Source organism: Callithrix jacchus, chromosome 20, assembly GCF_049354715.1.
Source record: "Callithrix jacchus isolate 240 chromosome 20, calJac240_pri, whole genome shotgun sequence".
Taxonomy (NCBI): Eukaryota; Metazoa; Chordata; class Mammalia; order Primates; family Cebidae; genus Callithrix; species Callithrix jacchus.
Window position 1 is genome coordinate 24,952,429 of NC_133521.1, and position 17,586 is coordinate 24,970,014.

General features: G+C 53.3%; 1 protein-coding gene across 2 annotated transcripts in view; it reads right to left on the bottom strand.

The window, feature by feature from the left end:
• Positions 1 to 17,586, bottom strand: part of ATP6V0D1 (ATPase H+ transporting V0 subunit d1) — a 42,020-nt gene that overhangs the window by 14,761 nt on the left and 9,673 nt on the right. For both annotated transcript variants that reach the window (XM_002761068.6, XM_078357489.1), the window contains exon 2: positions 853 to 1,024. In XM_002761068.6, the coding sequence (XP_002761114.1) occupies positions 853 to 1,024 (172 nt within the window). The remainder of the gene's footprint in view (positions 1 to 852; positions 1,025 to 17,586) is intronic.

Below are 17,586 nucleotides of genomic sequence, written 5' to 3' on the forward strand. Positions count from 1 at the left end.
AGTATGCCTCTGCTCATCACCCTTGTGGGGCAGCCACCTGTGCTGAAGCTACTTCTTTGTCCACCAGGACCTGGCTTGTGGCTCTTGGGACATCCTTGTAAAGGGTCCTCTCTACCTCCCTGTGTCCACAGACACACATGCCAGCAGAGACTGCCCAGTCCAGGTACCCTCCCCCAGCCTGCAGATCCCAAGGTCCTTCCTCCACTCAGCTTCTCCAGGAACTTGATGAAGCCAGAGCTGTGCCCAAGGGTCAGTCAATGAGAAAGCTGGGACAGCCAAAGGCAGGAAGAATGGGGGTCTGTCCCCTGAGTTCCTGAGGGCTTGCATCAGAACCGAGAAAGACAGCTAGACATTCAGCCTGCCCCCCAACACTACTGCGACCCAATCTCCCTGAGACCCAGGGCCATGGTCAGAGCAGATAGACAGCCTATCCCAAGTCCTTGGCTTTTCAGAGCTCTGTTCATCCCCTGACTCTGGACCCTTGGCATGGGGAGTAGAGCCTGGTGAGTGTTCTGTTTGGGTGCTGTAGGGTGAGTAAGAAAAAGGGCTCCCACCTTCTCAGGTTTCCCTACCCCTATCTCTGTGACTAGGGGAAGGGGCTTCATCAGAACTACTGCGTGGGACACCCTTGCCTGCCCACCATACCTTCAGTCAATAGCAAACTTGCTGGTGACCCCACTTTATAGGTGGTGGCCTGAAGGTCCAGGGTTGCTGAATGACCACACACACAGTCAGGAAGGACTCTGAAGGCAGGGCCCCATGACAGCTGGCCTAAGCCACACTGGGGCCAGCTCCGGCAGGTGTAGCTATCCTGCCCAGGTGAGAAGAGACGGCGCTACAAGGGACACTCACGTAATGAAGTCTAGGAAGCTGGCGAGTGGCTCGTAGGCGTGGTTCCTCATGTGGCGGAACTCCACCACCATCTTCTCTTTGAGCCGGTCATCGATGACTGACACCGTCAGAGGTGATGCCTCATTGGCCAGGAAGTTACCGTAGTCAGTGCTCTGCAGATGCAGTTTCAGGTCTGAAACCCAAGAGCAGGGGGTAAGGGCTAGCCTTGCTGGGCCTCCCCAAGGGTCCCAAGTACACATCCCCACCCCAACTCTGAGCCCCAGGTCTCCCCTGCCACTATGCCCCGCTACCACCCTAACCTCCATCTCCCTGTTGGCTCAGGGGCTATCACAGGGCAACTAAGGTCCTGGAGATGTGCCAGATCCTTGGGTCACAATCCAGCACATAGGGCCCCAGAATCCAAGCATTAGAGGAATAGTTTCTCCCCAAGACGACAAGAAGGCCTGGGAAACTCCAAGGACCAATCCACAACCCACAGCCTTTGAGGCCCTTCTGTATGCTAAGCTGTAGACTCGCCCTAACCTAGAGCAGAGTAAGTCATGAGCCCTGCACTCCAGGGCCTCAGAGTCAGAGGGGCAAGCTAACACACCCCAAGGCAGACACAAGACACATGAAATAAAGGAGATGCCTGAAGCTGCAGGAGTGGAGTGGAGAGGGCACCAAAGATCAGACTGGGAAGATAACAAGGCTATAAAAGGCTGGGCTACAGCAAAGGGCAGGGGCAAGAAAGGAAATAGCCAATAGGATAGTGTGAGTAACAACTGGCCTACAGGGTGAATGAGTGGCATGTCGGGAAGGTGAGCCTGGCAGGAAAGACTGGGTGTCCCTTCCGAGTTGCCGGAGGCAGGCAGGCCAATTGTGAGGGGCTCTCCTGAGCATTCAGAGACAGGGTGAGGGAAAAGGAAGGAGAGGCAGAGCAGAAGGGCCCAGGGGAAGCAGGCCAGGGGAGAGGCAGGGGGATCCTGATGAGAACTCAACAACAGTCTCCCAGTGTTTCGTTTTTTTTTGTTGTTGTTTTTTTTACTGTTTTTTTTTTTTTTTTAGAGATGGGGTCTTGCTATGTTTCCAGGCTGAGCTTGAACTCCTAGACTCAAGCAATCCTCTGACCTCAGCCTCCCAAGTAGCCTGGACTACAGGCATGTATGTGCTAGCCAAAGTGATCTTTTTAAAACACAAGGCAGACCATGTCACTCACTGGCCTTAAACTCTCTCCTGCTCCTACTTCACTCAGAAAGAGACTTCCTTCCAGAGCCCCCATCTGGTCACCCACCATCCCCACTTTACCTCTCTGACTTAGGTCCTGCCTTTCCCCCATGCTCACTATCCCCAGCCTTGTCCCTACCTTAGGGCCCTTCCCTTTCCCCTGGCCTGAAAGTGGAGCTGTCTCCCTCCCTTCCTTCAGATCTCTCCTCCCATGCCTCCTCTTCCGAGGCTTCTCCAGCAGCCCAGCGCTGTCCCCTCATTTGTGTTATTCTTCTTTGCAGCACTATCCCACCTGACACAGAATACAGAAGCTCCCTGAGGACACTACCAAGGACAGTGGCTGAGAAGAGGCCCAGGCACATGGTGGAGACTGGTTTGGAAGACTACATGTCTCTCTGTCTCCCTGGGGAGGCTGCCCAGGGGGTGAGAGGAGACGCTGCACTTGTGGACCCCTCCAAATGCTCTCCTGGCCAAGGCCTCCCCAGGTGTCTTTGAGGCCCAGGGGACCATGCCATCCTGGGTTGCTTAGAGAGGACTGAGGGGACCCTGTGATGCCCCTCCTGCTGTACTCCAGGAGAAGACAACCCCAACCTGGAGTCAGGTGTGCTAAAGGAGAGATGGAAGACAGCATGTTGGAGGGGGTTGTGCACAGGTCTCTGGAAAGGACACCTTCTACCTGCATCTCTGGGGGGATGGGGGCAGGCCACACTCATGACCTCTCTGGCTCCTGGGCACTCGTGGAGTGAACTTCAACCTCCCAAGGCCTGCAAGAGACACCTGCTGCCTTCACCATTACTCTGCAATTGACCACTACTTTTCTCCCATGGCCACCCAAAAGGGCACAAAAGAGAGGACCAGGCAGGGCACGCAGAAACCACCAGCCCCTGTTCTGCTCTGTGGACCCCAATGCCTTTTGCCTGGGAGATGTACACTCTCCTACATCCTTACCCCAGGCCATCTGCAATGCGCCCTTGCCCTGGGATCTATTCTCGCACATCCTCATCACATCTAATCAAGCCTCAGCTCCTCCTATAAGTCATGGGTAAGAAAAGGTGCTTTGTCCAATAAACTTCCGTGGTTCCAGTATTTCATTATCTATTCTAGAAGTGGGTTTCATGTGCTAGATTTGAATATCCTTGAGCTTGGGCAACTGTGCATGTCTTTGTGTGTGTGTGTGTGTGTGTGTGTGTGTGAGGCAGAGTCATCCAGGCTGGAGTGCAGTGGTGTGATCTCAGCTCACTGCAACCTCCGCCTTGTGGGTGCAAGCGATTCTCCAGCCTCAGCCTCCTGAATAGCTGGGATTACAGGCATATGCCACCATGCCTGGGTAATTTTTGTATTTTTTTGTTTTTTTGTTTGTTGTTTGCTTGTTTGTGATCTTTCGAGATGGAGTTTCACTCGTTACCCAGGCTGGAATGCAATGGTGCAATCTCAGCTCACCGCAATCTCCGCCCCCCCCCCCCGGTTCAAGTAGCTGGGATTACAGGCATGTGCCACTATGCCCAGCTAATTTTGTATTTTTAGTAGAGACAGGGTTTCTTCATGTTGGTAAGGCTGGTCTTGAACTCCTGACCTCAAATGATTCGCCCACCTTGGCCTTTCAAAGTGCTGGGATTACAGGTGTAAGCCATCCATATCCAATCTAATTTTTATATTTTTAGTAGACGTGGGGTTTCACCACATTGGTCAGGCTGGTCTTGAACTCCTGACCTCATGATCTGCCCGCCTTAGCCTCCCAAAGTACTGGGATTAAAGGCATGAGCCACTGTGCCCAGCCTGCAAGTCTTTTGAAAAGAAACATGGTTTATTTGCACAAAACTGAGAGATTGTTAATGCTCCTAATGTGGTTTTCGTGGATGTGAAATGGTGAGATTAACTGGTTCCTCTTGCCATGGTATTAAAATGAAGCCTTCTTCATTTATCAAGTCATGTTCATACTCTGATTTTACATACCTGGGGTTCTGGCCCAGGCTCAGCAAGTGCTGAAATCTCCACTAGGGGAAGCTGCAGAGCGGATGGCAGCTGGGAGCCAGGACTGGAATACAGTGCTCTGGGTCTGACCCAGGCACTGGTAAGGCAGCTGCCAGACCAAACCTGTCTGCTTATTCACACGGCCACTGCAGCTAGCCAAGAGTACTTCTCAGGCCAGGAGATTCCTTTCTTTTCAGCTACAGCCTGGGCCTAGAGGCCAGGCCAGATGTACAGGGTGGGCTCCAGGGAAAAGCTCGGTCATTTGAGTGGTGGCACTCCTGCCAGTGGCTCCGCTATTCCCTGGGACTGGGAGTATGGACCCCGGTCTGGCCTCCTGATCCCTCCCCTGCAAAGCACCAGGATTGGGCCCCACCTGGGCATCTGTGTACATACTGCTCTTCCAGGGCCTGGCACAGGCTGTTGGGAGGCTTCCCCAAGTGAGCTGTCACCTCCCACTCAGGATCCTCACAAGCTCTCAAGCAGCGTGAAACTTCCTCTGCTCGAGCCTCCCACTTTGCTCCACATGGCTTCTCTCCTTAGCTCAGCAATTTCCCCACTGCCAAGCACCTTTCCCCTCCCCAGGCCTCCGTGACTCTCAATCCAATACCTGGCATTGGTCAGGGGGAGTCCCCTCATCCCAACATGAAGAGGGAAACCCAGTTCCACTCTAACTAGAAACACATGGGCTGTATGGTATACTCAGCCCCATGCCAGGAGCAACCTGTGTGCTCGACGTCTCAGCCATGCCCATTTCACAGCCTCAGGAACAGAAATCAGACAGAACATGAAACCTGTCCAGAGTCCTAAAGTTGGGGCATAGAGGGGATGGGATGTGGAGCAGGCCTGGGGAATTCTGTCTGTCCCCAGATCTGGTCTCCTCCTCTGCTCCCCACTCTGAACCTCCTTTATTGCTCTCTTCCCCAGCCCTTGGCCCAAGACAGGCTTTTCAGATATGGACTCAGCTGTCCAGGCAGCTTTCAGTCCCAGATGAGCTGGCAGGTGGTAGCAGAGGGGTGGGAGAGGCCTGAGCATGCCTTCTTCCCCTCCTCAGAGGCAGCCTGGACACTCACTGACAGGCATGGACCATCAGAACTGTCACTGGACTGTTGTCACTCAGGGACAAGTCCCTCTGGTGTCCCTTGTGGCACCATCCATTCCTAGAGAAGCCAGGAATGTGTGCACGTGAATGGGGGGCAAAGCCAAGCAGCAGACTCTCTTTTCTAGGCCCTCCACCCCTGGGCTTAGCATGGGCCTCCAAGAAAACACCCCTGTGCCTTGGCTGCTGTGTTCTGCTGACGCTGCATCTGGGGAAGCCACGGCTCTAAGCACTGCTGGAACGCAGGCAGCCGGGTGGTTTCTGCTGGCCTTTGTCAGATCAGAGCAAACCCGGGAGACGCTACTGAGAATCCTGCCCAAGGCCTGAGGAGTCTTCCTTACCAGGAAACTTATTTTTTAAAAGCCCCCAGGGATGATGTCAAAGGGCCGTTCCAGACCACTTTCCCTGGCCAGACCCCACATCTCCCTGTAACCCAGGGAAGGGGGACAGCCTGCCAGCCAAGAAGGCGACTTAGAGGAGGCAGCCTGCTGAACCCTCAGCTCACCCATGAGAGGACCACACAGGGCTTCTAAACCAGCTCTGGCCGTGTTGGAGAAACCTGGCTCCCAGACCCAGTGGCTGGCAGCCCCAAGCCCTAAGACAGTCCTGGTCAGGGCTAGGACAAGGCTGGTTGGGATGCTCCCTCCTCCCCAGCTTCCTGCTCTCTCTGAGGGATGCGGAGGAGGGGATGTGACTGGGAGGGGACGTGACTGGGAGCAGGATCTAAGCACAGGAGGAGAGGCCTGGAACTTGTTGAGAGCTTCGTGGGAGACCTGGCCACCCAGCCCTGGCCCGGCCCCTGAGGGCAGCCAAGGACGGCAGGGGCTCTGGGAAGCCAGGGGCTAGTTCTGCTCTGGGCCTTGGGCTCAGCAGCCTGACAGCCTCAGTGATCGGTGATGGCTACTGAGAGGCCCAGACATGCCTGGCCGAGGCATGAGCAAGCAGTGTTCTGGCTAGCACAGACTCGGGGGACTGCTCTGGTCTACCCACAAGCCCAGCTGTCTACCCCAAATCCTCCCATCCATGGCCCAACACCAGGAATGTCTGGCCAGTTTGGGATCTCTCACAGTAAAAGACTTCCTCGAGGCTGATTTCTCATGTTCAAGAAGATGCTGCTGCTCTCAGGAAGTTCCCTCTGCTGTCTGACCTAACTCCAACTCAAGCACCAGACCTCAAGGTCTCCCAGTGTCTCCAGCCTTCCCTCAGGCCTAGGCTTGCTCCTCAACCTGCACCCGGGACCTTCCCATACCTCCTCTGCTTTGCATGTTCTTGTCCCCATGTTCTGATGACTCCTCCCCAACTCCATCTCCTGGCACTACCCAGGCCTCCTGCCCCACATCTTGGCTCCTTACTCCCAAGTCCACTCTCCACATTATCACGAGAATGAAGTCCTCCAACTTTAATGTGTCACTCTCACTTTCACCCAGAAGTCACCGTGGCCCTGGAGCTAAAGCTCTGCCTCTTCCCCACAGCCTGTGAGGCCCCGTGCCCTCAGCCCCAGCATTATCTCAGCCCTCGACTGGTCTAACAGTGCTACTTGCTGGCCAGCGCAACCTTCCTGTGATCTTTGCTCCAGCAAGTACTCCAGGGAAGTCCACAGGCTGCTGGAGAGAGAAGCCCTTGAAGTGCAGGAAATAGAGCTGCTTTCTCAGGCCCATTGAGAGGCTGGGTTGGGAAGACACACCCCCCAGCCTGGAAAGTGAGAGTCCCTGCCCTCCTGCCTCCACAGGGCGGCCCTGTCCACCCTGAGGTTGCCTGTGTCAAGGATCATTTCCCTGGCTCCAGCAGGGACAGCTGAGATCTTTCAAGAGGCCTGGGAAGGCTGCAGCCCAATACCCACCTGACCAACAGGCTGCACCAGACTCAGGCTGGCCAAATAGTGGGCCCCAGCTGGCACCCCTATCACCCTAGTCCCTGATTAGTAGGAAGGCATGGGACACCCAGCCTGTCCAGTGCTTTCTGCTCTCTGGGACAAAGTATGGGCTTGGCAGCCAGCCTCAGACAGGTCTTGAGAGGTGGCAGCTGGGCAGCCCTGCCCCTGCCCACTTCCTGAATCTTTTCCCAGATCCTGCCAACCCAGAAGGAGATCTTTCAGCCCATCCAGGGCTCCCAAGTTCAGAAGGCACACGGCCTTTCCAGCCCCCAGGCCTCTGCAGCTCCTCCCCAAGGACCACATGGAGGCAGAAAGGAGGGTCCTGGCCTATGCCAGGGGGTTGGTCCCACATGCCCCAGGGCCCAGCAGGCATGGAGGCAGCCCCTGGCCAGCACACTAGGCAGGGCAGCCCCGCTCTAGGCTCCCCCATGGCCTCATGGTCAGCCCACGAAGGGGTCTTGCTGGCCAGCTGGCTACGGCAGAGTGTGAGAGGACAGTGTGTTCCCAGACTTTATTTCTGCTTTTCCAGAGGTCACTCAGTGAGGCTCTCCAGGGGAGCTCAGGGGTTTTCAGGAATTGAGGCCCGTTGAATGAAACCAGATGTGAGAACATGCTCTCTAGAGTCTGGTGTGCCCACACCGTCATTCTCTGCAAGAGTGGCAGAGCCTTGGAGCCTGTTCTACCACTCCCCTGGGTCTGGCTGAGAAGTTTGCTTCAAAGAGACTAGATCTGGGCTCTACCTCCAATGCCACCACTTGCAGTGGCTCAAAGTAGGAAAATTCAGACAGATGGACCCATGTGGACAGATGGCCAGGCTGGTGGCCCAACAGAGTGAGAGCTGCCCTGCTCCCCTTGGTGAATGTGCTGCGCCTGACCTCCTCCCTAGGCTCAGGGGTGGGAGGAGACCTTTTTTTTCCTATCAGCTCCAAAGCAGATGTGTGCACTGGCTGGCTGGATTTGCAGGGTCAGAGCATCACATCTGGAACTTTCAGTGTGGGAGCCACAGCATGGAAACCATTAACCCTGGGTTTACCTGGGGCCTGCAGCACAGTCTGAGCATCCTCCTCAGCTCCCAGGTCTCTGCCAGGGCCCTTCACAGGCTCCCTGCAAACCTCACATAACACCAACTGACTGAGTAACCCAAGTTCCAACTCTCCCTATCAAATGCCAGCTTTCACCCCTCCCCCATGCCACCTGCATCCCCCATCCAGAGCCTTGGCACCACCCTCAATTGGGGTATCCATGGCACCTTTCCCTGGCCAGTGCGGGCCCACCCACCCATCAACTGATCCATGCCACAGCCCAGCCCCCTCTGCAGATCCATTTTGCTAGATCACTGGCTTCAAGACATCATTCCTTAGGCAGCTGAGTGGGACAGGGGAGAAAGAATCTGGGCTTCAGAGTCACAAGGACCTGGGTTCAAATCCTGTCTACAAGTTAGCCCTAAACCACTTATGGAATATCTTTATAACCAGGCCCCTGGCCAGTCACTGGGTAACAGGTTCTGCAGTGCCAGCCCCCCAGGGCACTGCCTGGACACTGAGAAAAGACACTGGTTTACAGAGAGCTGAGCACAGCATACCACAGTCCCTTTCTTCTGGCAGACCCTGTCAGCCCAGCAGTGTGTAGCCTTGACTCCAGGCTGTTGCTCAAGCCATCCTACTAAGGCCTGCACAGAATGTACCTGCACACAATGTTCTTCCTCTCCACGGTCTGACCCAACCCTTTCCCAGGCCTCTAGCATGTCCTCTTCCCTGTCATAAAGCCTGCAGGGAACCTCGTGCAGCACGAGCATGCTAACACTCTGCCATCTCCTGGGGAAAGAGAAACAGGGCTGGCTCAAGATCTGGGGCTTCTGTCCCCATGCCTACATCTCACCTATCAGCAAGATCGTAGAGAGCTCTGGGTAGCCCCAGCAACCTGGATAGACAGAGGCAAGGACACAACTCTGCACCACCCACCACACCCTGAGCTGCCCTGAGGGTCTTGGGAGCAGACAGGAGGTAGTGTAGCCAAGGGCAGCTCTTGCTTCATGGGAAATCTCTGGGCTGGCAGGACAGCAGTCTTGGGAAGAACCTGGAATCTCCTGCTGGGCACAGTCACATGCAAGTTATTAGGTTTCAGGTAGCTGAGACAGAGCTCCTGCAGGGAAAGGACAGTAAGTTCTCCTTCCTCAGTCCCTGGACCCACATTTTGTTTCACGCTAGAGGTTTTTCAGCGAGGTGAGGCACTCAAGTAGGGGAACGGGGCTGATCTGCAGAGATGGTCCAACTGACACTAGGGGCCAGTGGCACAGCCACCAGCAAGATCAGACACAGGGATCAAATGGGAGAGTCACCTCCCAAGTCCAGGAAGCAACAGGATGTGTGCCCTGGGTTCATCACCCCACTCCCTGCTCTGGGACAGGTGGCAGGTGGTGGCAGAGACACATTTAATTACTCTCATACTCTCAGGAACACCTTGTCCCTGAAGCTGGGAGAATGAAAGCATTTCTCACATCCTAGGAGGAAGTCAACTCGTTTGACAGTCAGGGGGGTGCCAGGCAGGCGACAGTCTTGTGTGCCAAAGGGAGGGGCAGAACTGGTTACTGCTGCACCTAGGGCAAGTTCCAAGAAGCTCTCCTCTGACTGAATGGAGATCCGCCTGGACAGCCCCTCACCAGGCTGTTCCCACCCAGGCCCTAAAGCTCCATGGGACTGGCATGTCCCAGGAGACACAGGGCTTGCAGGGCAGCTTCCCTATGTTCCCTGGCCACAACCCAGCCTCACCCTGGGAGGCAGGGGCCACACCCTCCCTTGTTGCTGCTCTGCACTTTGACCAAAGCAAGCTCTTTCTTCTCTAGGTTTGCCACCACAGTCATAGAACCTGGAGGCTAGCGTGGATCTGGAGCTGTGAAGAAGAGCTTCTTTTCATTTTCCCGAAGATCTGAGTTTGCCTGGGCATGAATAAGAGGTAAAGTGGTCTGGCCTGACCAGGTGCCAGGTAGCCCAAGGAAAGCCAGTTATGACAATGAGCTATGCTCAAAAGCTGGCCCAAGGCTGGGCACGGTGGCTCACACCTATAATCCCAGCATTTTGGGAGGCCAAGGTGAGGGAATCACTTGAGCTCAGGGAGTTTGAGACCAGCCTGGGTAACACAGTGAGACCGTCTCCACAAAAAATAAATAAATAAAACAGAATGCACCCACCGTGGGAGTGCGTGCCTGTAGTCTTAGCTACCTGGGAGGCTAAGGTGGGAGGATGGCTTGAGTCTGGGAAGTTTAGGCTGCAGTGAGCTGAGATCATGCCGCTGCACTCCAGCTTAATTAACAGAGAGAGAGACTCTGTCTCAAAAAAAAAAAAAAAAAAAAAGAGCTGGCCCATGCCCATGTCTAGCTTCTAGGTCTGCTGGCCTGCACCACCGGAGCAACCTGTCAGCTCTTGATGCTGGGCTCCTGTTCTACATGCATAGCTGTCTTGAGAAAGGACATGAAGGAAAATTGGGCCCCACTTGGGTAGAGGTGAAGGGCATTTCTAGGGTTCCCTAGAAGTGGCTGTTCTTAGTGAGAATAAACAGGTCAGGCTGGATTCTGGCTAGAGCGATCTTTGCCAGTTCCATGGTGCCTATAGCCAGCACAAAGGAGAGAAGTAGGAAATATTCATTTTGCTTTGACCTAGGCGCTGTGTTTGGGCTCATGGGATCAAACCTCATCTGGGGCTGTGAGCTCATGCACTGTCAGCATAAAGTCCCATTCCCTGTGGCTCATGGAAACTGGACAGAGGCTGGGTGTGGTGGCTTATGCCTGTAATTCCAGCACTGTGAGAGGCCGAGGTGGAAAGATCGCTCGAACCCAGAAGCTCAAGACCAGCCTGGGCAACAAAGAGATTCTATCTCTACAAAAAAATACAAAAATTAGCCAGGTGTAGTGGCACATGCCTGTGGTCCCAACTACTCAGAAGGCTAAGGCAAGCGAATCAAGTGTGAGCCCAGCAGGTAAAGACTGCAAAGTTCATGCCACTGCCCTCCAGCCTAGGTGACAGAATCAGACCCTTTCAAGAAAGAAACAGAGAGAAAAAAAAGGATGAAGGAAAGAAAAGAGGGAGGGAGGGAAGGAGGGAGGGAGGCTGGTCCTATACAGCACCCCCAGGACCCTACCCACCCTGCCTTCCAGCCCTCCCCTCAGCGCCCCTGCTCAAGGGCCCGGTGGGACAGGTGCAGGGGTAGCAGTAACATGCCAGCCAGAGTGAACCAGTGCTGTGGACCTGGGCTGGCCCCTGGGAGGGACGTGGCCACCTGCTTGACCACACAACGGAAGCTAGGTACAAATGACGGAAGCCACTGGGGGAAGTGGGAGGCATGGAGCCTGGGCGGATACTGAAGGGTAACATTCCAGGACCCTGTGCTCCCCTAGGCCTTGTGATATAATATATAGTTTGAAGCTTAAAGGGTTGGGGGTGGGAGGAACAGGCAGAGCTGCAACCCATGACCTGGCAGCCTCAGGGCCCTGTGTGCTGCATCATGGGTTGCAGCTCTTCTGTATTCATCAGCTTCCAACCCTTCAAGTTCCAAGCTAGATTGCATGTGGCAAGGCCTGAGGGAAAAGACAAGGGCCCCAGAAGCAGGGTTCCTTTCCCCTGACTACCCCTTCCTGAGTTGGGGGTCAGTTCACAGAGCTGTACTCCAGGCATCCTGGAGTAAACAAATGAAAGAATAGATAAACAAAAAAATTCCAAAAACGCAGAGTGATTGGATATGAAATGCCAAGACAGGTGTCAGGAGACCATAATTAAGCCCTTGGGCCTCACCTTGGACCCGGCTTTCCAGATGAAGTAAGAGAGCTGGATAATGGTACCTCCAGGAACCTGTCCAGCTATGACACGGAGGGCCACTGAGGGCCACTCAGGGGCTCAGGATGAGACCAGTGGCCTGGATACCCATGGAACAGCCTTGGAAGAACTGATGGCAGGTGTAGGGGAGACCTGGGGTTGTGTAGCCTCTGATGGTCACCAGTACAGGGACAGGGGCAGGCAGTAAAGGCTGAGTTGCAGATGACTCCTCAGCGGGGAAAGCCCCATTCACCAGCCAAGCATGAAAGCCTCTGTTGAGGTCAAGGCCTGAAAACCACTGCCTGAGCATCCAAGCGGGGAGCAATGTCTGGGCAAGTACCCAGGACCAGGCCAGAGCCGGCCAGAAAGCGATGTCCAGCACCAGTCAGGGCTGCTCCTCCACACACTCCTTTCCCCTGCCACCAATCTGCCTGGCGGTCCTCAGGACCACCCACATTCACACAGGGGCAGCCCCAGCCCTGGCCCCTGTGCCTGCTCCTTGGTCCTTCAGAAGAGTTGCTAGGTATGGACACACAGAGCAGGCGCCCAGGCCACACAGCAGCAGCCTAGCCTACTAAGGCACTCTTTGGGGCCTTGATTTTCCTGCCTCTGAAGAGAAGGAAGGCCAACATTCCAGTGCAGAATAGATTTTTTAAAACATCAGCCAGGGAGTAGGTGTTGGAAGAGGCAGAGGCCAGGGAGGCCAATGGAGAATTCCCCAAATTGGGGTACAAAGTAGAAGAGAGTTGTCAATCACCTAATGATAACCCATTGCCAGCCTGACTCTGTGGATCCACAGTGTTTACATGGTGTTCAGGTGCCTGGTTTGGCCATCTTCCAGCCACCCTGCATACGTGTACCTACAGATGCCACATAGAGCCTACATGCCCCTCAGAGTGCCAACTGAGGTTGAGAGGAGAGGAAAATTCATCCTCTGTCCTGAAGACAAATTTTCCCTCTCCTGGAGGGGCCAGCATGGCAGGGCAAGAGTGGTGACCACCTAGGAAAGTGCGTGGTTCCTGGAGGCTGAGAAGTGTAGCTCTGACCCCTGCGCTGTCTCAAGCTCCTACTTGGAGCTCCCAAGACCCAGAGGTTCCTAGCACACTGTGCTGTACCTGCAGCTCCAACTCTGAGCTACTGGCATGACCCAGGTGAGGGCAGATGAGGATGGCGTGGTGGGCAAGGCTAAAGCAGCCTGCTCCAGGCACCAAGGCAGAGACCATCAGGAAACTTCCCCTGGCCTTCTCCTTCCTGACCCAGGAAGATAGGGCACAGGGAGGAAAGGCTGGGAAGAGATACACAGACATGAGACACTAAGCTACAAGCCCTACCTAATCTGAGAAGGCCAACTGGGGCTTAAGTGAAGGAAGCAGGGCCCAGGGCAGAGTCCCAAGGGACAGTGCTGGTGGCAGGTGCTCCATGGAGAAGCAGAGGAGAGGCAGCTTGGCGGACTCAAGGGTCCAGTCACACCTCCCTCCCCAGCCTCCTTGACAGTAGAGTGATCCTGGTGCACCCCCTTGTGGTGAAAGGGAGGATGGAATTATCCACAGCAAGGGGCCACTCCAGTTCCCCCTCAACACATCCCTCAATTCAAACACTGCCTCAGACTCCTGGTCTGCATCTCCCAGCCATCAACCTCTGAGGAAGTGGGACTACAGGTACCACAGAGCCATGCAGGAATGCGTCATAACGAACAGGAGCTGGCCGGGCACAGTGGCTCATGCCTGTAATCCCAGCACTTTGGGAGGCCAAGGCTGTAGGATGACTTGAGCCCAGTTTTGAGATCAGCCTGGTCAACATAATGAGACCTTGTCTCTGCCAAAAATAAACAAAATCAGCTGGGTATGGTGGTGCATGGATTGCTTGAGCCTAAGTGGTCAAGGCTATAGTGAGCCGTGATGGAGCCACTGCACTCCAGCCTAGGCAACAGAGTGAGACTGTCTCAAAAAAAAAAAGAACAGGCTATGCATGATAGTATATGCATATGAGCCTGGAAAGCCAAAGTGGAGACCACATGGACCTGCGTCGTTCACGAGAAACTGCTCTGTCTTGCATGAGTGAATACAGAGTCTTCGGAGGGACATGGCTGGAGGGCGGTGTGGGCATCCTCAGCCCTCTACACTCTTGCTCTCCCAGCCAGCCCCTCCCGTCTCCAATTCCCTTTACCCAAATCTGAACTCCTTTTGTCTCTACTCCCTAGTATGTGTCTAATAAAAGCAAGTGCTTAATAACTCAGAAACAGGAAAATCTATGACATGGTGCATCCCTGGGGTTGGGGGCGGGGACTCAAACTTTTCCTCCCCCACATACCCAAAACCTAGTACACAGTCAGTGCCAATAAACAGCTGTCACTAATCCAATCAGGCAATTTTTTTTTTTTTTTTTGAGACAGAGTCTCACTCTATTGCCTAGGCTATGGTGCAGTGGCAGGATCTTAGCTCACTGCAACCTCTGCCTCCTCGGTTTAACCAATTCTTCTGCTTCAGCCTCTTGAGTCACTGGGATTACAGGTACCCACCACCATACCTGGCTAATTTTTGTATTTTTAGTAGAGACGGGGTATCACCATGTTGGTCAGGCTGGTCTTGAACTCCTGACCTTGTGATCTGCCCGCCTCGGCCTCCCAAGGTGCTGGAATTACATGCGTGAGCCACCATGCCCGGCCAAGCAAATATCTATTGAGCATCCACTCTGGCTAGGACTGTGCTGTTTTGAATCCTTACAACCTATGAGTAAGTGATTTCTGTTTCATTTTACACTTGTAGGCAAACACATGCTCTGTATCACACAGCTGGCCAGAAAGGAAGCCTTGATCTCCTGACGTCTGGCTCCACACAGAACTCAAGAAAGGTCTTAAGCAGGCACAGATGACTTAGAGACGGTCATATCATGTCTTTGCACCTGTTCATTCTGGATGTGGATCCTCCTAACAAGTTGCAGTGTGTCTGATCACTGAGCCCAAAGCACAAGAGCAACTACAGGTTAGGAAGGGCACCCTGGTGCTACAGTAGGCATCCTGACCACAGCAGGAAGAGTGAATGGGTGGCCTGACTGAGGGCCAGGGACAAAAATATTGGAGGCAGACCTGGGCCCTCAGGGACAGTGGTTCTGTTCCATCTCATTCCAAGTCTAACAGCCATTAATGTGGGAGAGACTCTGCTATGTTCAGTGCATGCTACTTAAGAAAGCAGGGAGCCTGGGCAACATAGTGAGACCCTGTCTCCACAAAAAAAACAAAAATAAAAAATTAGCTAGGCATGGTGACACATGCCTGTACTCCCAGCTACTTGGGAAAGCTGAGGTAGAAGGATCACTTAAGTCTGGGAGGTCAAGGCTGCACTAAGTCATGATTGTTAACACTGCAATCCAACCTGGGCAACAGAGTAAGACCCTGTCTGAAGAAAAGGAGCTGGGTGTGGTAGCTCATGCCTGTAATCGCAGTACTTTGGGAGGCCAAGGCAGGAGGATCACTTGAGCCAGGAGCTCAAGACCAGCCTGAGAAACATGGCAAACCCCTTTGCTACAAAAGATACAAAAACTACCTGGGTGTGATGGTGCATGCCTGTAGCACTAGATACTTGGGGGGGCTGGAATGGGAGGATTGCTTGAGCCTGGGAGGTCAAGGCTGCTACGAACTGTGTTTGGGCCACTGCACTCCAGCCTGGGCAACAGAGAGAGACCTGGTCTCAAAAAGATAAAGAAAAAGAAGGAAGGAAAGAAAGGATGGAAAGGAAGCAAGCAAGCAGGGAAGTGAGACTGATATGTTCTGGAAGTGTTTTATGCCAAATGTTTGTTTGGTTTTTTTTCTTTTTGAGATGGAGCCTTGCTCTGTTGCTCAGGCTGGAGTGCAATGGTGTAATCTTGGCTCACCGCAACCTCCACCTACCAGGTTCAAGCAATTCTCCTACCTTAGCCTCCTAAGTAGCTGGGATTACAGGCATGCGTCACCATGCCCAGCTAATTCTGTATTTTTAGTAGAGACTGGGTTTCTCCATGTTGGTCAGGCTGGTCTCAAACTCCTGGCCTCAAGTGATCCACCTGCCCTGTCCTCCCAAAGTGCTGGGATAGCAGGCATGAGCCACCCGCGTCCAGACTAATTTTTATATTTTTAGTAGAGACGGGGTTTCACCATCTTGGCCAGGCTGGTCTTGAACTCCTGACCTCGTGATCCACCTGCCTCAGCCTCCCAAAGTGTTGTGATTACAGGCGTGAGCCCCCGCGCCCAGCCACTAAATGTTTAAAATAAGGTGTTAAAGCATTTCCCTCTCTACCATCAAGAAACCCAAGTCACCCAAAAAGCCTTATTCACCAAGGGTCCTGGATGGCTGCCATCTTCCTATGCTGAGGCTACTTTAAAAGGCCTAGCAGGGGTTCAAGCACTGCCTCCACCTCAGAAACCAGGCCCAAGAAATCACTGAGTAAATCCAAGAAAAAGTATATGTTATCGCCCACCAGAGCAAGTTCTGACAAGGCATCCTGTGGCAGGGATTTGGAAACAGCAGTTATTGGCTCCTGTGGAGACTCTTACTGACTTGACCATAAATAACTTCCCAGATAAAACTGGGCTAAAGTATATACCAGTGCAAGATACAAACAACAAAGGGAATATAGGCGTGGTGGTAGGGAGGAAGAGACAAGGGACAGACAGAAAAATGACCTGCCCAGAGGGGCTGTACCTGAGGAGGGGCCCTGTGGCTCTGGCCAGGTGACATGAGAAGAGTCCAGCTCTGGCTTGGGACCTTAAGCACCCCCACTGGACTTGGAAATCTTCAGGTATAAAGAGAAGTGGCTTCATGGGGGTTCCCTAAGACTCAGACCAGCCCTACAATGCTGCAAACAGAAACCTGGACCACAAACCTCCCAGGCTCTCCAGCACAGGCCTCAGCTTCGATGGCTGCTGAGTGTGGGTACTCTTCTCTTTGCTTACCTGTATGTTCTAATTTTCCTTATTTTAAATATCTTTATTGACTGCTTCAAATTATAAAGTGTGTTCACTGCAAAACATTTAAACAATAGAAGAGTACATAAATAGTAAACACTGAAATGTTCCCCCTCCCAGCCTCTATAAATCCCTCTCCCCAGAGGTTGTCACTCAGGACAACTTGGTGCCTACGCTTCCAAAAACATGTGTATGTCCATCTGGTATTCTACCAAGAAGGAATTATATGTAAAACTTTGCGCCTAACAATAGATTTCTACATCAGCCCTCATGGAACTTCATGCTTTTGAGCACTCTCTTGTAGTATTCCACTGTAAGAATAGACCATGGTTTATTTAACCAGACCATAACCAAATCAGTGGATATTACATTGGTTCTAATAGTTTGCTGTTACCAACAAGGCTGGTGTGAACACCTCTGTACATGCTATCCCGTGCTAATCTATTGGGATGCAATCTTATTAAGTTGGGTTGCAGGGTCACATGGTATATATATGCAGTGTTTTGACAAAGGGCTGACAATGTATACCCCTTGAGAGTCTACACCAAGTCATCCGTCTACCAACTTTTTAGAATTAAAAAATTATATTTAGTCAAAAAGAAAATAAGAAAACAAAAAACCACCATGCCCCAGTGTCATGCAGGAAGAAACACGGCAGGAATCTGGAGGGAGAGCCCAGTTGTCCCTCTCTTTGCTCTGCTTGCCAAACTGGGCTCCATGCCAGGTGTCCTCATTAGGCCACACTTGTGTCCATTTGGCCCACAGTTACGGCTGCTCTCTAGCCTCCTGGCAGGACTTGTGGGCAGGGCTAGGCTTCCAAGGAAGCTTGCCCTGGCTATGAGCCAAC